This window comes from Phodopus roborovskii, unplaced genomic scaffold (genome assembly GCF_943737965.1).
Source record: "Phodopus roborovskii unplaced genomic scaffold, PHOROB, whole genome shotgun sequence".
Taxonomy (NCBI): domain Eukaryota; kingdom Metazoa; phylum Chordata; class Mammalia; order Rodentia; family Cricetidae; genus Phodopus; species Phodopus roborovskii.
In genome coordinates, this window is record NW_026126599.1 from 13,179,394 (window position 1) to 13,199,556 (window position 20,163).

The window sequence follows — 20,163 nt, forward strand, 5'->3', positions numbered from 1 at the left end:
CCAGAGACAATCCTTTGTCCCACTGGGACAAATACCCCTGTCCTCTTTCCCTATTCTCTTCTCCCTGATTCTCTATCTCCTTTAACACAGCATCCTAGTCCATTCTAACACAGACCTCCCCTTTTTTCTCTTCTTAAAAATGACACCTGCAAGGTCATTTGCTACTGTTTTTCTGCCAGAGTCAGAAAGTAACCACTTTAATTTTTCTTCCCCCCACCCCTCCCAGATAAAGCTGTTTGGGTGTGGTTTGTGCCTAATCCTGGGGTCTGGAAGGGAGCCCTCACTTTGCTCTGTAACCACTGAGCCATCTTTCCAGTACCCAAAATATTATAAAACATTTACAAAATAGTATTTGGGGCCAGGGGGTTGAAGGCTCTAGCAGGCCCTAGCAAGGCAGACACAGGCCTGAGCATGGCAAACATGGCACTGACAGGTATTGCCCTTACCCCTTCTTTTTCCTTGCTAAACTGTTAGATTACACCCCTAAAACTAGCCACCAAGGTCTATTCCCTTATTTGGCCTCTGACTCATTACGGAGACCGATCACCAAGGTCCAACTATCAAAACATCAAGGCCCAGCAATCAAAATTATTATATTGACTAACCAAATTAGATACCCAATCAGAACCTACCAACACATCCCAGTTCATTCAAATACAGACCTTCGCCCTTTCCCTCTTATAATTAACACTTGCAAAACCATTTGCTGCTGTTTCTGCTCTATTAAGATTCAGCTGCTTTGTCTCTTCGTCTTGATTAATAAAGGATTCCTTTGCATTTGGTTGGTGCTTGGAAATTGGTGATTGGGTGTGGTCTGTACCTGATCCCAGGTCCAGGGTGGAGCACCCACAAGTGCAAGGGTCCCTCCAGGAATGATCCACTCTTTAAGAGTGCCCACTGCACAAGGTTGAAGGCCCGACTTCAATTCCCAGAACCCTCATGAAAGGACAGACATGTTGGTGCACAACAGTAATCTCAGGGCTGAGGAGAGAGAGCCAGGGGATCCCTGGGGTTTATGGTCAGCCACCCTGGCTGAATTGGAGAGCTCCAAATCCCAGCAGGAGACCCTATTTAAAAAATGAAACCACAACCAGGCTCTTGCCTTTAATCCCAGCAATCAGGAGGCAAGAGGAAGGTGGAGCTCTGAGTTTGATGTCAGCTTGGTCTAAACAGCCAAGGATGACATCTGGCCTCCACAGGCACATGACCTCTTCCACTTCCTTCTCCTCTCTTTTGAGACAGGATCTCTTTACATAGTCCTGGTTGGTCTGGAGCTCCCTATGTAGACCAGGATGTCCTTGAACTCATTGAGATCCACCTGTCTCTGCCTATTGAATGGCAGTATTTATTGAAGGTGTGTGCCCCTATGTCTAGCTACATGCACATTTCTGCATATATCTGCACTCATGCACACACACACACACACACACACACACTATTAAAATGAACTTAGAATCAAGGGTGTGGCTCATCCATAGAATATTTGCTCAGTACATGTGTGGCCCTGATCTCCACACCTAGCACACACACACACACACACACACACAGAGGAAAAAAAAGAAAAGAAAAGCAAACAATTTAGCTTACTGTTTTATATCTTTTAAAACATGGCTGCTAGAAGGTTTTAAATTAAATGTGTGGGGCTGGGTCATAGTTGAGAGGTAAAGTACTTATCTAGCATGTATGTGGCCCTGCGTTTTATCTCCAGCACTGGAAACTAAATCAATTAAACATGTAGCTGTTGGAGATATGAATAGACTTCAGGAGGAAATGATCTACAGTCTTTCTGCCTTTTGCATTTCCTCTTATCAAGGTGGATACACACAGCAAGGTTCTTCCAAACAACCAACAACCAACCAATAAACAGCACAAAAATATTAGGGGCTAGGAGAAGTCTCAGTGGATAAAGTACAAGCATAAAGACCTGAGTTTGATTCCCAGTGCCTAGAAAAAAAAAAAAAAAAAAAAAAAAAAAAAGCTGGGTGGGTGTGTTGGTGTATACCTGTAACCCCAGAAGCTGAAGACTTTTTCCTTCCTTCCTTCCTTCCTTCCTTCCTTCCTTCCTTCCTTCCTTCCTTCCTTCCTTCCTTCCTTCCTTCCTTTCTTTTTGTGGGGGCAGACAGAATTCCTTGAGATGCTGGCCAGCTAGCAGAAATGGTTACTCCAGGTTCAGTAAGATGGACACTGTCTTAAAAGTAACTCCAGGAGTGATAGAGATAGCCACTCAATGTCAACCTCTTGTGTCTCCACACAGAAGTGTAGGCACATGGGACACAGACACAGACACACAAAGGAAATACAGAGGTGGTCAGACGGCTCCCCAGGTAAACTGCCTGCTGCTGAGGCTGATGGCCTGGATTTGATCCTGATGGAAGGGGAGAACCCATTCCTGCAAGCTGTCCTATGGTTTCCACTCCTGACCATACAAATACACACACACAACAATTACATACATGTAATCCTACTATTGTTACTAAAGCATTGAAGCCACCCTTTTGTGGAAGATGAAAAAACATTCCCAGATTAAATGTCCTTCATCACATGTCTGGGTAAACCGCGAGAAATCACACCTACACTTCAAGGATATTCATAAGAAAACATGTGCCTGAAATCATGCATGTACTCCTGCTCAAGGCCTACTTCAAAGCAAGATCTAGCTGCGGGCCTGGGAGGACACGCGCGCCTCCTCGCGGCCGCCCTCGGTCACCTGTCACCCCGCCCTCCGTGCGCTCAGGCTAACCCACACACGCCTGCGCACTCAAGGGCCTTTTACGACGCCGTCAAGAAGTTTCGCGGAACCTACTGCAGCTTGGTTCCGGTTGAGACCTTTCCTGGCTCGAAACCCTACTCCCGCGCGCAAGGGGCACGTTTTTCCTCCGTGCGACCGAGCAGCGTTTTCGGGTCAGTTTGCTTTGGGTTTTCGGGGTGATGCGGGTTTCGGGGTCTGGCCCCCGAACAGCTCAGCTGAGCAGCCTTGTGGCGCGCTCTGCAGGTCTCCTCCCCAGCATCCTGATCTCCCAAGTCCGAGTCCCTGGGACACTCTTTGTAGGGGCGGGCTGTCGGCTCCAATCCATCCCCCAGGCTGCACCTGGAGACGCGTCAGGGCGCAGCTCCTCCGGGAAGTCTTTCCTTCAACCTCCGGATTCCATTTCGGTCTCCATACACAGCTGTGGCTCCCTGCTGCAGGCACGGGAGGCCCAGAGGCTCCCAACGCCGCCTCCCGCCTCTTCCACTATTTTCCTCACTTTCCGTGCAGCTTTCTAGAGAGTTTGTGGGATTGCGACCTTCCAACGGGATCTCTTCTGTAGTTAAAGGTCGCCGTGGAGATGGCTTCCTTCCTGACAAACTGACACTTTCGCCCCCCCCCTCCCCGCCCGCTCCCTGTCTGTGCTCCGATAATGTCTTGGCCATGACTCACCCCTGCCCCTTTCTGTCAGACACTTGCTTTCCTGGAGGGGTTGAGCAGGAAGGTCTTTAGGGTAGTCAGGGCTGGAACCCGCCAGGGAGAACATCTGACTCCCTTCCACTCCTCAACTCTCCCCTTTGAAGGCTTTCTCATTGTTGCTGTGGTTAAATACCTGACAAAAGCAACTAAAAACAGCATATAAATGTTTGTTTATATGATTATCGACAAGACATGGCAGGAGCCCGAGGCAGATGGTTGCAGTGCGTCCACAGTCAAAAAGCAGAGAGATGAATGGTATGATCAGATGACTTCGTCCTTTTCATTCAGCCCTACGGACTCACGGTGGGTCCTCCCTGAGTTAAACGTATCTGGAAACCCAGAGGTGTGTTTTTCATGGTGACATCATGCAGGGTCTCACTGTGGCCTAGACAGTCCTGGAACTCACTTGGGCTGGCCCCTTTCAGCCATCATACTGCTTCATCCCCTGAGTGCTGGAGTTGCAGGTGGGCACCTCCATACTCAGTTTCATGTCATCTCTATATGCCGTCTTAATTTTTAGCCATTCCTCTGCCAACTTCATAAAAATTGCATTTTTTATTCATTTCGTGTTTGTGTGCTCATGAGTGTGCATGGAGGAGGTTAAGACTTTTGAGAGTGAGTTCTCTTCTCCTACTGTGTGAGTTCTGGGGTTACTAGGCAAGTGTCCTTACTCCAAGCCATCTTGCCAGCTCCATCGGTAGTTCTTTAGGATGGCTCTTAATTTGTTTGAGGTTTATTTTATGTGTATGGTGTTCTGTCTGCATATGTGTATGTGCACCGTGTGTGTGCCTGGTGCCTTCAGCAGGCAGATTATCTCCTAGAACTAGTTACAGAAGGCCATGCATCATCCTGTGTTTGCTGGAATTCAAACCCAGGCCTTCTAGAAAGCAACAAATGATCTTAACTCCTGAGCCATCTGTTTTTTGAGACAAGGTCTCACGTAGCCCAGGATGCTCTCACTCCATACATAGCAGAGGTGACCCCCCCCCAACCCCTGATTCTTCTGCCTCTGCTTCCATTCCTGAGTCCTGGGATTGCAGGAGTGTGTCACTATACTTGGCTTTATGCAGTGCTGGGGATTGAATTTAGGATTTCATGTATGCTAGGTGGGCACTGGGCTGACTGAACTTTATCCCCAGCTCCAAATGCTTTTTGTGAATAAGAAATCCCTTGGGTCTCCAACTTTGGGGTAGTTTCCACTGCTCCCCTCTAAATATTTCTTTTTATTTTTAATTATGTATATGCATGTGTCTGAGTGTGGGTTTGTGCATGGGGGTGCAGTGCCAGCAGAGGCCAGAAGCACTGCTTTTCTGTGGAGCTAGTTACAAGTGGTTGTGAGCTACCGGAAGTAGATGCTGGGAATTGAACTCAAGGTGTTTTGCAAGAGCAGTACTTGCTGTGAATTGCTGAGCCATCTCTCCATCTTCTGTAGTCCTCATCTCTCTTTTCCTCACTGGGGTCTGCCTCAAATATTTATGTTTGTTTGCTAATCCTTACTGCGTACATTTTACCAGCAGTTTGAGTGCCGGAAATTCTCAACTCTTTGGTACTATAGTGCCCAATGTTGGTGCAGATGGGGTATGTGGGTTTCCTGGAGCCCCTCCTGGTTCTCCCTCTGGCCCTTGGTGCCAGGTCTCATCCATCACCCTGACTCTTGGTTTCCCTGCAGGGCCGCAGCATGGAGGCGCGTTTCACGCGCGGGAAGTCGGTGCTGCTGGAGCGTGCCCTGGTACGGCCGCGCACTGAGGTGAGCCTGAGTGCCTTTGCCCTTCTCTTCTCCGAGCTGGTGCAGCACTGTCAGAGCCGCGTCTTCTCAGTGGCTGAGCTTCAGGCACGCCTGGCTGCCCTAGGCCGCCAGGTGGGCGCCCGAGTCCTGGATGCCCTGGTGGCCCGTGAAAAGGGTGCCCGGCGTGAGACCAAGGTGCTGGGTGCCCTGCTGTTCGTCAAGGGCGCAGTGTGGAAGGCTCTGTTTGGCAAAGAGGCCGACAAGCTGGAGCAGGCCAATGATGATGCCCGTACTTTCTACATCATTGAGAGGGAGCCGCTCATCAACACCTACATTTCCGTGCCCAAGGAGAACAGCACGCTCAACTGTGCCAGCTTCACGGCGGGCATCGTGGAGGCTGTGCTTACGCACAGCGGCTTCCCTGCCAAGGTTACAGCGCACTGGCACAAGGGGACCACACTCATGATCAAGTTCGAAGAGGCCGTTATCGCCCGAGATCGGGCACTGGAGGGACGCTGACTCCACAGGAGATAAAGGATGAGCAGATCCTGTTCCAGGCTTGTGTTGTGTCTTGTGTAGGGGCGCCATATCTGTTCACACTCTGATCCGGGTCTTGAGTCCCAGGCTGAGGGATTCTGAGGCAGGCGTGAAGTAGACAATGGGCCGACCTAGTTTCTGGGTATACTGGGTAGTTAGGGCACCAATGAAATTGTAGTTGGAGCCTGTAGGCTGGAGAGGTGGGGCCAGGGATAGGAGGTTAAGAGGGACCAAGGCCTGGCAAACTGCCAGTGCTCTAGCCCAGTTGGTGGATTTGATTTTTTTTTTTTTTTATGCCACATAAATTGGACATAGTGGTGCATATTGTCTCATCCCAGCACTAGGAAGGTAGAGTGAAAAGGATCAGAAGTTCAAGGCCGTTTTCCGCTACTTAGCAAGTTTGAGACCAGCTTTGGCAGTATAGGACTCTTTCTTAAACAAGTTTCAGGCAGGGGTACTTTTCCTTAATCTACATTTTCTGTAAAAAAAAAAAAATAGTAGATAGTAAAGGAGAGGGTGTGGTTGTATGACTAAAAATGTATATGTAGAGTGATTCTTCCTTTAGACTTTTGCTACTCAAAGTGGCGTGTGGCCTGTCAGCATCAGAGCCAATATCAGCATCAGTATTACTTCACCATCAACAGTATCAATAGCAGCATTAGCATCACCAACTCACATGCAGAATCACTTACTAGACCAGAATTTGCATCCTAGTCCCATTCCCAGAGTCCCTCAGTCTCTTATTTTGAGAAGCAGTGCTTCAGGGCTTCAGAGTCACCTGGAGGAATTTTTAGAACTCGCGTGGTTGGGCTCTACCCCTACAGTCTGATTCTGCAGTTTTGGGGTATGCCTAAGAATTTGTTTCTGGTACATTCTGGAGAACTGCTGAGTGCCCCAGGTATCACACTGAGAACAAATGGCACACCAGCCTCTCAATGGGGGAAGAACCCAGAAACATCCAGAAGCTTAACAGTTCTTAGGATATGTATGTATATATGTATGAAATTTGGGTTTTTGAGACAGTTTCTCTGTGTAGCCCTGCCTGTCTTGGAACTCTCTTTGTAGACCAGGTTGGCCTCGAACTTGCAGATATCCACCTGCCTCTGCCTCCCAAGTGCTGGGATTAAAAGCATGCATCACCACCACCAAATTTAAGGTTAATATTTCTAAAAATTTATCCTGAGACATGTTGCTGTCAGCCCATGCTGGCTTTGAGCTTGCTGTATGTTCCAGGATGACTGTGAATTCCCAACACTTCCAACTCTACCTGAGGTTGGGTGTTTAACTTAGTGGCTTGTTACATTATTTTAGACAATCTCAACTATGTTGTCCTGGCTGGCCTGGAACTCACTACGTAGACCAGGCTGTCCTCAAACTCAGAGATTTGCCTACCTCCCTAGTGCTGAGATTAAAGTTGTGCACCACCACCCCTGGCTATTTTTTCTTTTTAAAGACTATTCATATATGTATGTTTGTAGGTTTGTGAACATAAATGCAGAAGGGGGCATCAGATCTAAGATCTGTTGCAGGTGGTTGTGAGTCATCTGATGTGAGTGCTGCAATCTGAACTCCCTCTCTTAGGAACAGAGGTGCGTTCTCAACTGCTGAGGCATGTCTCTAGCCTCCACCTTGTTTTAAGAATTATGTTTGAGTGTGCATGTGGAGCCAGAGATGTGAGATGTCTTCCTCAGTTGTACTCTACCTTAAACATCTTTAAAAATGTGTTTATGTGTTTAAGTGTGTGGGGATGGTGGTGTGGAGGACAACTTTTGGGACTTGGTTCTCTCCTACTACGTGAGACTCAGGAGACTTGGAGATTGAACTCAGGTTATCGCTGGCCCTCCTCAGCTTTGTTTGGGTCTCACTGATTTGGACAGGCTGGCCCAAAGCCATGGTTAGGAATCACATGCTTCTGAGCCGTACTTCCACACCTACTCAGCATGTTACCACGATAATGTAGGAAAAGAAATATAATGAAGATATACAAGGTGTAAACTTCTGTATCAGTTGCATTGCATTCTCAGAGAGGGTGTTGGGCATCAGGTCTCTGACACTGTCCGCTACTGGCCCCACCTGGAGTACACCTGGTGCAGCCTCGGAGGAGGGGGGGAGTGCTGGGGACCAGCTGTGGTCCCTTTTCACTGATGCGCACAAACTTGCTGGGCGGATTCGCTGCCAGACCCTGGGGAGAGGGGAACCTCTGCTCTGTGGGACATTAAGTGGGAGGAAGGGTGGAGGAGGAGGAAGCCCCTTCAGAAATGTGTTCTCAGATCCCTGGATGGCGCAGCCGCCCATACACATGCTGCATGGCGGGGCTCTGGTGTGAGGAGGGCTTAGTTGAGTGCGGAGCTGGTGTCTACCAGCTGCTTCAGTATGGGTGGAAGCATAATCATGGAGGCCTTCAGTCACAAAGAGGGGTCCAGGCCTTGGTATGGGGGGATCCTCAGGGCCTGTTTCCATGATGAAGGTAGTAGAGAAATCCAGAAGAGGGGGAGCAGAGGTTTGTCAGGGTTCATTACTTGGAGTGGGTCCTGTTGGACTCACAGAGGCTAAAGATGTGGAAGCCTCACATGTGGCCAGCTGCTCACACACCCAGGCATCCAGGAAGCTGCGGCAGTAGTAGTCATTCCACTGTCCGGACTCTCGCATCATCACACAGTCCTCACCCTGCTCTGCATTGTTGGGCTCTCCTGGACTCCAGTTGCTGGAACAAGAAACACCTCCAGTCATAGAATATCATGAGGGAGGTGTCCTTTCTCTGCAGGTCCTTCCCCACTATACTCCTTTCACATTTGGGGGCTCTGTGCCTGGGCCTCCCCCATTTCTGTACTCTATGCAGCCCAAGACCCACCTTTCCAGTCTGCTCTTGCTGCTCTCTGCCTCAGGCCCTTCATCCTTTCCTTATGGCTCTCTCCTGTATCCTATAGGACCCTTTCCCCGAGCCCTGGACTCTTCCATGAGGTACTTATCCAGGGGCCTGTTTCCTTCTTGCTGTCTCTCTTACCTTGTTTCCCACAGGCCCCTTACCTGTAACCCACAGGGCTCCCATCCATCCATATGAACTGTCCCTCCACATTGAGATCCCGGAGGCCAATCCAGGAATCCTTGTTGATGTGTTTTGTCAGGAAGTCCTAGGGGGAGATGCATATGGTCCTTCCCATCCATTCCAGGAGGCCAGGGTGGGGTCCCCTCCCCTCCCCTGCCTTCCAGCTGTCCATAGTCTCCATAGAGCCCAAGCCACCTGCTCCTCCTGGCTGTGAATGCTGACTAGACGCCCTTCTAGGTCACTGCAGGCGAATCGGGCCTGGATCCACTGCTTGGGGCTCTTGCCAAAATAGTAGCACTTCTGTTGGAAATGGAGCCAGTTCTTGGGACATGTGCTGCATACAGCTCCTGGTGTCACAGAGAAGAGAGGCTCAGGAGCATCATGGCGTGCTGCCCCTGGCTCCCATGGTCAGAGTATGCATATGTATGGATGTAGTGTCTCCTCTGCAGTTACCCAGGGATCTGGGCTGGAAGAACTGTCCTGTCCCTGCCAGTTTAGAGCCTAGCAGCTGGTCTGCAGATTGCTTTCTTCATGGGTTCTGGCCAGTTCACTGGTGGAGCTATCTCAGTCACCAACACTATCACCATAGTTACCCCAGTGGTTAGCAGAGCGGCAGTTGTCACTAACCTCATAAATAATTCAACCACTGGCTCCAGCAACAAATAGCCAAGGCCAGCTATAACTCAGCCACTAGTATCATGTAACACTTTCAGTCCCAAAGTTACTAACACCTCCATGGTTAGCAACATCTCAACTACAAGAACCATAACCACAGACACCTCAGCCATCCCCACCTCGCAGAAACAGCCACCCCACAGAAACTTCAGCCACCCCACAGAAACTTCAGCCACCCCACAGAAACTTCAGCCACCCCACAGAAACTTCAGCCGCCCCACAGAAACTTCAGCCACCCCACAGAAACTTCAGACACCTCAGCCACCCCACAGAAACCTCAACTACCCCACAGACACCATCTTACCCTACAGATACCTCATCCACCCCCACAGAAACCTCAGCCACCCCAACTCCCGCAGACACCTCAGTCAAAGCAGAGATTTCTGAGTGTTTAAGAGCAGGTATGGCTTTTGCAGAGGACCCAAGTTCAGTTCCCAGCACCCAAATTAGCCAGCTCGCCACTGCCTATAACTCCAGCTCTATGGACCTAGCATCTGCAGGCACCTTAAACTCATGTGCACATTACCCCCCTCCATAATTAGAAGTAAAATAAACATTAAAATATATTTTAATGAGGAGATAAATGAGTAAGGGAAGGAGGGAGAGAGGGAGAGAGACTGAGACTGGAAAGCTTCCTGGCTGTGACACCTAGGGACAGTATCAGCTGAGTTCAGACACCAGGATGTAGGACTGGATTTATGTGGGGAGATGTCTTAGTGGGTAAAGCACTGAACAGGCATGAGGCCTGTGTGGATGGATCTCATGGGTGGATGGATGCACCTGTAATTCTAGTATCCTGTGGTGAGGTGGGAAGCAGTGTGTGTGTGTGTGTGTGTGTGTGTGTGTCTGTCTGTGATCTGTGTATGTGATGTGTATATTTGGTGTGTGTGTATGTGGTATGTCTGTATGTGTCCTGTGTATTTGGGGTGTGTGTGTGTGTGTGTGTCTGTCTGTCTGTCTGTGATCTGTGTATGTGATGTGTATATTTGGTGTGTGTGTATGTGGTATGTCTGTATGTGTCCTGTGTATATGGTGTGTGTATTTGGGGTGTGTGTGTGTGTGTGTGGTCTGTGTTGTATTTGGTGTGTGTGTGTGTGTATGTGGTATGTCTGTATGTAACCTGAGTATTTGGTATGTGTGTGTGTGGTCTGTTATGTTTGGTGTGTGTGTGTGTGGTCTGTGTTGTGTGTGTGTTGTGTGATCTGTGTGTCTGGTCTGTGTACATGATGTGGTGTATGTGTGGTGTGTGTATATGTGGTATGTCTGTATGTGACTGTATTTGGTATGTGTGAGTGTGATCTGTGTATGTGATGTGTGTTTATGTGGTGTGTGTATGCAGTCTGTGTATGTGGTGTGTATATTTGGTGTATGTATATGTGGTATGCATCTGCGTAGGTGTGTGTATGTGGTGAATGGTACATGATATGGTGTGTATGTGAGGCACATGTGTATAGTGTGATGTGTGTATATGTGAAGTTTGTGTGTTGTGTATATGTGCATTGTATTGTGGGTGTGGTGTATATGTGGTGTGCATGTGGCGTATGATGTATATGTGAGGTGTGTGGTGTGCATGTGGCGTATGTGTGCATATGTGAGGTGTGTGGTGTGCATGTGGTGTATGTGTGCATATGTGAGGTGTGTGTGTATGTATGTGTGGTGTGCCTGTGGTGTTTATATGCGCATATATGAGGTGTGTGGTGTTTGTATGTGTGGTGTGTTAGGAGTAGGGTGTGTGTGTGTGGTGTATGTGTGAGGTGTGGTGTATGTGTGAGGTGTGTGTACCCATGTAGTGTGTATGCATGTGTGTGCTCAGGGAAAGGGTAGGAGGTGAGAAATGTGTAAGCAATGAACATGACCTAGAGTCTGTCCATCTCCTGCCACATGAAACCACAGGGGTTTTCTGCTGGAATCCCCAGAGCCACATGTCCCAAGGGATGGGGACTCCTTCCAAGCAAGCAAAGTTCTTTCCTCTCTCTTGCCCTCTGGGACAGCTGGGACTTTCCAGAAGTGGAAGGGACAGAGTCAAGGGTAATGAAGCAATGGTGGTATGAGCACAGCACTGTGACCACACTCTTATCCCATGTCACAGGCTCTACAACGACTTGTGGGCAAGCGTGGTGGCCTCCTGAGGCCAACATCACTTCCATCAGTACCATCCCTGGTGGAGATGTCATGTCCCTTGGCATTGAGTGGGTCAATTCATGGAGGCTGCTGTAGTGATGGGAAGGTAGGACACAAGGAGAGGGAACATTAGGGGGACACGAAAAAGGAAGGAGCCCCTCTGCTGGAGGTTGGTAGGAGCAAGAATTCAGCACAATTAGCATTTGTTTGAAGGCTGCCATGACTATCTCTATATTCTTCTCATATATGCTATCTTATATTAAAGCAGTGAGTCCGGCCCAAGGTCTGGCCGGTGTATATGTTTTCAGGTTGGACTTCATTCCTCTGCCAGCTAAAGTCTAGGACTCTCAAACAAGACCACAAATTGTTTACAGTAAGAATGTCTTATCTTCTGGCACCCTGTGACCTTTCACCTCATCAATTGTAACTTGGGAACTGCCCTGAGACCTCAATCACAGTTTCTTGGCTGAGCAAGCATGAGGACCTAAGTTCCAATCCCCAGAACTGATTAAAGCTGGATATGGTGGCATGCACCTGGAATCCTAGCACCTCCAGGGTGAGGTGGGTGGAGGGAGACATGGGAGAACCCCTGATGCTCATGAGCCAGCTAGCCTGGCTTCTGCAGTGGCTAACAGATCCTACCTCTAACGAGATGGAAGACAAAGACTGGCAGCTTGACACACACACACACACACACACACACACACACACACACACACACGCATATCTTCAGCGGGCCTTTGAAGATAACCTCAAAACTCACTAAATCCCACCTGAGATTATTGGAGAGAGCAAGAGGCAGCTGCTTTAGAAACCCACACCTAGATCTGTCTGTATTAGGATTGAGATTGCTCAGTGAGTAAAGGAGCTTGCTGTCAACTCTGAAGATCTGAGTTCAAATCCCAGAACCCATGTGGTAGGAGCGAACCAACTCTTGAAAGTTGTCCCCTGACCTCCAAATATGTGCCCTGGCATGCCCTGGAGGGAACTCCATGCTTGCATAACACACATAAAATAAATAAAAATATAAAAATAATTTAAAAACTCATGTTGAAGTCTCTCTGGATAAACTCCAGTTCTGCCTCACACTGGCTTGTCCTGAAATCCTCTGAGTCAAACAAAGAGCCCTGTTTTACCTGAGTTGAGTCCCTAGAGGGCTGTGAAGCTGTCCTTCTGTCCCTGCCATCTATGGTAGGGCTGCTGGCTGACCACATCCCCACTAAGGCTGGGTGGGCAGACAACAGCAACGGAGAGAAGATAGCAGTGGCTAGCTTTACCTGGAGGAGCAAAGGGTGCTCTTCTATGTCCCCATCTGTCTTGGTCCCAACATAAACTTAGATCGGTGCACATCAACCCCCAGTCACAGCGTGCCACACAATTGTACCAGCACAGCCTCCTCAAGTGAGGCACACAGGCTGCCACAGTATGTGGTTATAGGCCACCGCAGGGCAGACTCACCCTTTGATATTAGCATCTCTATCCACAGCTTTGCCACCTCTTCCTGGAGTTTCTCCAGAGAATCTGAGGCTGTGCGCTTCTCATTCAAGCCTTGGGAGGTGGGGGGCGAGAAGGGGGTTGTATAGGATTCAGAGAGTGACAGGCAGCTCCCAGCCCCGCCCCCTTCTCACTCAGTTTGCCATTGGTCTCACCTTGGGATTTGACCTTGATTAGATCCTCCTGGAGCCTGTTGAGGTTCTGGGAGAGCTCAGAGTCTGAAAGGTATAGGGGTGGTGCAGTTTTCAGAGACTGACAGTTCCCAGCCCCGCCCCCTTCTCACTCAGTTTGCCGCTTTCCCCTGGCAGTTTCAAGTCTCACTCTGGGATTCGACGTTTTTTAGCTCTTCTTGGAGTCTGTTCAGGTTCTGGGAGAGTTCAGAGTCTGAAAGGAGTATGGCTGGCCTCAGAGATGCTGCATATGGATCACCACTCCCCTCCCCCAATCCCGAGCCTAACCTCCAGCCTCCAGTGTCCCTGTAGTTCCGAGGGTGGGGACTTTCATCCTGTCTTACCCTGAACTTTCATTTGCATCTGTTCAGCTTGGAGCTCTTGCACGCTTTGTGACATTTGAACAGCTGCCCACAGAGCAGAAGAACTCAGTGATGAGAAGGCTCCTGGAGATCCCTCACCCCTACCCCTACCCCCACCCCGCCTCATCCTCCACGGGCCTTAGGGCTGCCGCCTTGAAGCCCTGCTGTGGTTTGCAGCAGGGCAATGACTGGTCATCACTGACTATGCAAGGCCTTTCCCCCTTCCCCATCTCAGTCTGAAACAGGTGACAGGCTCACCCTGGGATTTCTGGGCCAACTGATCACTCTGGTATCTGTGTAAGTCCTTGGAAACATGAGAGACTGGGACACAGGGAAGAAGAGCGGTGTGTTTCAGAACCACAAAAACCCACCCTCCCTCCATCCCTTCTCCCGTCCATTCCCTTCTCTCTTTTCCCTCCCTCCCTCCCGCCCTCCCTTCTTCCCGCCCTCCCTCTTTTCTTTCCCATTGTACAGCTCAGATGCTCCCTCACTTGCAGCCCTCCTGCCTCAGCCTTCTGACACCCAGGCAAGCACACAACCCCCACACCCAGTTGAAGTACATCACTGTACTTCAGCCCAGTTCTCAGTGCAGGGACCTCTTTCACATCATCACAGAACTGCAGCTTTCCCCATATTTTGGATGGAACAAGGGAGAGGCAGAACGTAGGAGGTGCAGGCTAGAACTGAATTATTGGCTATGTCCTCCTTTCCCTCTGGGATTAACTATGAAAGCAGTAGCCATATTTTCCGAGGACTTTGCCTCCCCCCTCTCTTTCTTTTCTTTTTGAGAGAGGGCCTTGTGTAGCTCAGGATACTCTGGAACTCAATATGTAGCCAAGGATGAGCTTGAACCTTCTGATTCTCCTGCCTGCACTTGGCGAGTGCTGGGATCGCAGGCATGCACTAGGTGCCCAGTTAATGCAGTGCCGGGGATGGAAACCAGGGCAGGCACTCCATCAACTCAACTACATCTTCATCTTCCTGCACTTGTTTTTTTCACGCCTGTGTCGCAGAACGGCAAAGGGAGGCACAATGGGTGTTGTGGATAACCAGGCTTCTCCAGAGATTGAAGAAGTTCCCTACTGGGATGGGAAGGGTATTCTAGACTGTCCATTCCTTCCTTACGGAGAAGATGACATCAGTGCAGACCACTGACAGTGGTCAGTGGCAAGAAAATGGCAATACCTGGCCATCCCAACACTTACTTTTGCTAGCCCACCTTGACCCCTGCATACCGTTCTGTATGGCGGTATCTCCCAGCTGTTTCAGATTCTTCTCCGTTTCCCAGTCTAGGGGTCAGTGGAAAGAGGAACAGACAAGAATAATTACTTGCCTTCTGCACCTGGCAGGTGGAGTGGGGGGTACAAGTAGAACCAGGGATGCTGGGTGATGGGGGACATTAAGACGGAGCAGAAGATGGGGAAAACAGATTCCAAAGGTGTTGGGCCCACCCAGGCATTGGGATGGGAGCAGAACGGCTTGGTGGTTGGGAGCTATGGGGGCTGGGGATGTCCATACGCCATAGAAGAAGCAGGATCATCATGGCCGCCCACATTGCCGTGCTCAGCAACCCCACCAGCACGAGCTGTGTCCCTCGTCGTGCACAGCAGCAGCGCTTCCGAGGAGGCTCCCAGTATCCTGTTGACAGTACGGAGAGAATTGAAGAGTACAGGGGAGTATGGGCTCCACCTCTGTTTCCCCATCATTCAGAGTCCCACTATCCAAAGAGCTTATGAGCTTATCTAGAGTCCCATCTGAAGCAGAGAGTCTCAGCAGACCCCAGGCTACTTCTTTCTCATTTTCCCTCACATGTAAACTACCCCACCACTGTGTCTATCTGTCCGGTACATGTCCGTCAGCCCTCCTCCATCAGCCCTCCTCCATCAGCCCTCCTCCGTCAGCCCTCCTCCGTCAGCCCTCCTCCGCCAGCCCTCCTGAGCTTGGCCTATCTCTCCTCCGTGTGTCTCTGAGTCTGCCTCTCTGATTTTGACCTGTCCAGCCAGGGTCTGTCCACACTCCAGCAAGCAATGAGTGTGACTTCAGTCCAGGTCATTTCTAGAGGGACAGACAGAGCCAGGTGCTTCTAAGCCTTCCCTTTGGCGATGCTGGGTCCCCCAGCCTCACCTCTAGAGGGTTGAGCCTTCTTTTTCTAGTCTTCTGACCCCCAACTCTCAGTGCTTATACCTCGACCCTCAGGTCCTAGCAACTCTAGTGTTTGTCCCAATGCTGAGCCCCTTCCCTAGTCACAAGACACTATATCCCAACTCTTGCTCCATATGGAGGTTCGATTCCCAGATACCACACTCCAGGCTTCACCCCGATCCCTGATATCCCCCAACTTTGTCTTGATGTTCCCCATGCAGTACCTGCTCTTCCTTACCCTGGTTTTGAGAACTCATTCCGAATTCCAAGTTCCCTTCAACTCTGAGTGACCCTGAGCTATCTATCTGGGTCTGAGTTTTGTTGGGAAGGTGTTGAGTCATAGAAGGGAGGGGCCCTGGGTTTCCCTGTTCCACTGGGCTGTGTGCCATGGGCCTCAGTCAGTGCTTACCTCCACACTTCCCCCTCCCTCTTGGCTTTCCTTGGAAATTCACTCTCTTGGGTAAAGAGAGACTGAAGAGCCCCCCCACCCTCCACCCCCCCAGGCAGATGAGTGCCAGCATCAGCACCCGGGACACTTCTTACCTGAGTATTCATTCTCCTGCATGGCAGCCTGCTTAGTCTTTTAGAGATGGCGTATGCACTGCCTGCCAAGGTGGTCTTCACTCCACAGTTCGTCACAGCTCTGGAAGTACCTTGGTTTTAGTGGTCATTAGGATAAGTGTCACACTCTCTAGAGTGTGGGACAGCATCAGGGACCTGGAGATCCCAGGAGAGCTGGCTGATTTTGTTTAGTCCAGAAGTTAAAAGTGAATGTTATGGTGAGCTTAGGAGATTTGTCTAGTGTAGCCCCCCAAGGCCTGGGGCCACAAGTCCAGCGTGCAGAGCTCACACAGGAGCTCACACAGGAGGCAACAGTAGGTGCTCAATACATATGCATCATTGGCTACTGATTTAAACTAGAAATGTCTTCTTTATCTGTAAAAAGGGAATGTTTAGTACCTGTGTATATGTATGCATGCATTCAGGTACGTGTATGCCAGTGTGCCAGGTACATGTGTGTACATGTGGCTCATGCATGTGTATGCTGTAAGCTTGTGCATGTGTGTTAGTGTATACACACGTACACATGTATGCACAGGCCACAGGAAGATATCATGGTCCAGCTCTATTACATTCTACTTAATTCCCTTGAGGCAAGTCTCTCACTGAGCCTGGAGCTGGGTTAGCAGCCAGCAAGCCCCAGCAACCCTCCTGTCTCCACCTTCTGACCCCAGTGCTGGGATTACAGACATGACTTCATGCTTGTGTATGAGCATGCCTGGATCTATCTATCATCTGCATATCTATGTATCATCTATCTATCTATCTATCTATCTATCTATCTATCTATCTATCTATCTCTATCATTTATCTATGTATTATCTATCAACCTATCATCTATCTATGTGTCATCTATCAACCTATCATCTATCTATCTATCTATCTATCTATCTATCTATCTATCTATCTATCTATCTATCTGTCATTTCTGGGTGCTGCTTGCCCAGCAAGAGCGCTTATCCACTGAGCCTTGTCTGCAGTCTCCTACCATGGAGTTATCTTGAGACAGGATCTCTCAGTGGCCCAGAGTTTGTGAATTGGATGAGGTAGGAAGGCCAGTGAGTGCCAGGGTTCCTCGTGTTCATTTCCCTACACCGGGATGCCAGTCATGGACCACTAGGGCAAGCAGTGCTGTGGGGCTGTGGCAGGTCCATTTGGATGTGCACAACATCTATCATGAGCATGCACTCTGGATGCCACTGGGTCTGATTGTAGTTTTGGCTCTTTCTATCACATGCCCCTCCTCCATCCTTGTCCCCTCTCTCTTTCCCCTCCCCCCTCTCTTTCTGTCCTGTGTGTCCCTCAATTGTCTCTCTTACCTCTCTGTCTCTCTGGTTTTTCTTTCTTTATGTATTTTCTGATTATCAAGTCAGTGGTGTGCTAAGCACCTTTATACAAATAGAGTCAAATTGTTGCTCACTCCTTTTGTAAGTGAATAAACTAAGTCACTCTCCCAGGGAGAAGCCTGGTTTAGGCCCAGATCCCTAGGCAGAGGCTCATCTCCTAATCTGAGGCCTGAGTGCCTCTTGACTCTGTCTAACACTGTTGCCCCTGCTTGCCAACTGGGCTTTCTGGTGGTCTAAGGTAGTTTCTTTCAGGGAGCCTTTGCTGTCTAGTACCCATAGCTAGGTGCTGATGCAGAGAAAAACAGACCACACACACACACACACACACACACACACACACACACACACACACACACTTACTTACTGGAACTTGGAGCCTGTCTTGGTGTTTGTGGGCAAATTGGAGAGGGCAGCAGGGCCAGCTCGATGGAAATGCTTCTCCTTTGTGAGCAGCTCACTAATGGCTTGTATTTTCACAGACCTAATTATGGGCTTGCCATCTGGGCGATCACAGCACACACAATGACTTTTTTTGGTGCTCCTCAGAACCTGGGGAACTCCAGGCTATTATTACCTTTATTTCTCAGGTAAATGAACTGTAGGAGACTCTTGAATTTCAGAGGGAAGGAAGTGGTATAGCCTAGATCTGAACCGAAACTATGGCGGACTGAATCACTGTGTGAGGGGAGAGAAGAGAGAGAGAAGATGGTGAGAGAGGGAGGGGAGAAGGAGGAGGGAGGAAAGAGGGAAAGGAAGAGAGAGAGAGAGGAGATGGGGAGAGAGAGAGGAGTGTGCATGAGAGAGAGACAGAACAAGAAAGAGGGGAGAGATGGAGGAGATAGGAAGAGAGGAGTGGGAGAGACAGAAAGAAACAAAGGAGGCCTGAAGAGAAAGCAGAGGGAGGGAGAGGGGAGAGAGACCCCGAGGGAGACCCAGGACAGGACAGAAAGGGAGAGAGGAGGCAGAGGGAAGGGAAACAGGGAAGGGGCAAGGATGGAGGAAGGGCAGGTGATAGAAACAGAGAGAAAAAGGACATGCATTGCAGGGATGGGGTGGGGACTGGGACCATGACGCTGAGACAGGAGGAGGAGATGTGACTCTCGCTCGCTCTCGCTCTCTCTCTCTCTCTCTCTCTCTCTCTCTCTCTCTCTCTCACACACACACACACACACAGGTGCATTTAGGCAAGTCTGTAATCCAAGTACTTGGAAGTTGAGGCAGAAGGATTGTGATTTTAAGGCTAGCCTGGGCTACACAGTGAATCTAAGGCCAGTCTAGGCTACACATAGAACAAATGAAAACTCCGAGTTAAAACAATAAAACACTCAAATATTGACAACCACAGTTAATTTAGAAGCAACACAGGGATGGAACAATTCTTCTTGTCTTATATATAATGAAAATTTTAATTTTTACAACTACCCCAGGAGCTCAATGCTTTGGAAATCAATGCTGTCTTATGGAAGTCCAGAGATAAGTAACTTCCCCAAGATTACACAGCTCCTAGATGGTAGAGCTGGCATTTGAACCTAGGCAGTGTGGGCTGGGTACCTATATCCCTAAACTTGGCACTTCCCCAGCCTCCCACTAACACACACTTCTCCATCCTCCATCCAGCCTGTTATTCTTGCTGTGATTGCTACTTTTTTACACAATCAACTGGGAAGACAGTCTTAGTGAGGAATTATTTAGATCAGCTTGGCCCGTGACAATGTCTATGGGGGACTGTCTTGATTGTTACGTGATGCAGGAAGATTCAGCCCACTGTGGGTAGCATCATGATCTAGATAGAGAGTCTTGAGCAGTGTAATGGTGGAGAGAGGTAGCTGACAGCAAGTAAATGAACCCAAATGCATTTGTTTCTCTTTTGACCATGAGTGTCATGTGACTAGGAAGTTCCTGCCTTGATGGACTTCCCTATAGTAATGGATTTATGATCCCTTTCTTTCCTCGTTTGACTCTTCTCTTTTCTGTTTTGTCTTTTTTTTTTGGAGAATGCGGGTCTTTCTATGTAGCCCTGGTTGTCCTGGAACTTGCTATGAACTCTCAGAGATCTGCTTGCCTTTGCTTGATGCTGAGATTAAAAGTGTGTCTCACAATGCTCAGCCGTATTTTATTTTTGTCAATACACTTTTTTTTTAAATTGAAAATATTGTGAGCATGCTTTTCCCACCCACTAGCTTCTCCCAGGTCCTCCCCACCCACCCACTGAACTCCATGCCCTTTCTTTCTCTTTCCTAAAAAAAAATATAAGAAACACACACACACACACACACACACACACACACACACTTGCAAAACACATCCCACAAAATGGAACACAAAATATACAAGCAAAAGCCTAATAAGACAAAAAAGTGTCCCAACAAACCAATATGAGAGGAAAAGTCTACAAAAATACTGTTGAGGTTGTTGTGTATTGGTCACCTACTCCCAGGCATGGGGCCTGCTCTGAGTGTGGTTAATAACCCTAGTGAGACTCCATTGGAGAAAACACAAATTTCCTTCGCCAGTGACTGCCAATTCCGGGTGGCTTCT

The 20,163-nt window shown here is 49.1% G+C and overlaps 2 protein-coding genes across 3 annotated transcripts; one reads left to right on the plus strand and one right to left on the minus strand.

Annotated features, from left to right (window-relative positions):
- The first annotated feature begins 2,809 nt into the window (after positions 1-2,809).
- Positions 2,810-5,720, plus strand: Trappc5 (trafficking protein particle complex subunit 5). Its single transcript, XM_051205360.1, has 2 exons — positions 2,810-2,901; positions 5,115-5,720. The coding sequence occupies exon 2, from the start codon at positions 5,124-5,126 to the stop codon at positions 5,688-5,690; it is 567 nt and encodes a 188-aa protein (XP_051061317.1). The 5' UTR covers positions 2,810-2,901; positions 5,115-5,123; the 3' UTR covers positions 5,691-5,720.
- A 1,911-nt stretch (positions 5,721-7,631) lies between these two features.
- Fcer2 (Fc epsilon receptor II) lies at positions 7,632-18,228 on the minus strand. 2 transcript variants are annotated; one of them, XM_051205357.1, is made up of 12 exons: positions 17,990-18,228; positions 16,262-16,361; positions 15,095-15,214; positions 14,812-14,865; positions 13,835-13,897; positions 13,559-13,621; positions 13,366-13,428; positions 13,200-13,262; positions 13,009-13,098; positions 8,950-9,101; positions 8,736-8,839; positions 7,632-8,412 (listed from the first exon to the last, which is right to left on the minus strand). In XM_051205357.1, the coding sequence occupies exons 2-12, from the start codon at positions 16,281-16,283 to the stop codon at positions 8,214-8,216; spliced, it is 993 nt and encodes a 330-aa protein (XP_051061314.1). In that variant the 5' UTR covers positions 16,284-16,361; positions 17,990-18,228; the 3' UTR covers positions 7,632-8,213. The 2 variants fall into 2 exon arrangements, with proteins under 2 accessions (XP_051061314.1, XP_051061316.1); XM_051205359.1 differs by lacking the exons at positions 16,262-16,361; positions 17,990-18,228 and adding an exon at positions 15,957-15,999.
- Between the last annotated feature and the right edge of the window lie 1,935 nt (positions 18,229-20,163).

What these genes read in the sequence shown, in the direction of transcription:
- Trappc5 (XM_051205360.1), top strand. Translation starts at nt 5,124, where the DNA reads ATGGAGGCGCGTTTCACGCGCGGGAAGTCGGTGCTGCTGGAGCGTGCC.
- Fcer2 (XM_051205357.1), bottom strand. Translation starts at nt 16,283, where the DNA reads ATGCAGGAGAATGAATACTCAG. An exon ending in AATCAAGGTCAAATCCCAAG is followed by an intron (nt 13,099 to 13,199) that starts GTGAGACCAATG and finishes CCACCTCCCAAG; the next exon opens with GCTTGAATGAGAAGCGCACA. An exon ending in AGAGATGCTAATATCAAAGG is followed by an intron (nt 9,102 to 13,008) that starts GTGAGTCTGCCC and finishes CTGTGACACCAG; the next exon opens with GAGCTGTATGCAGCACATGT.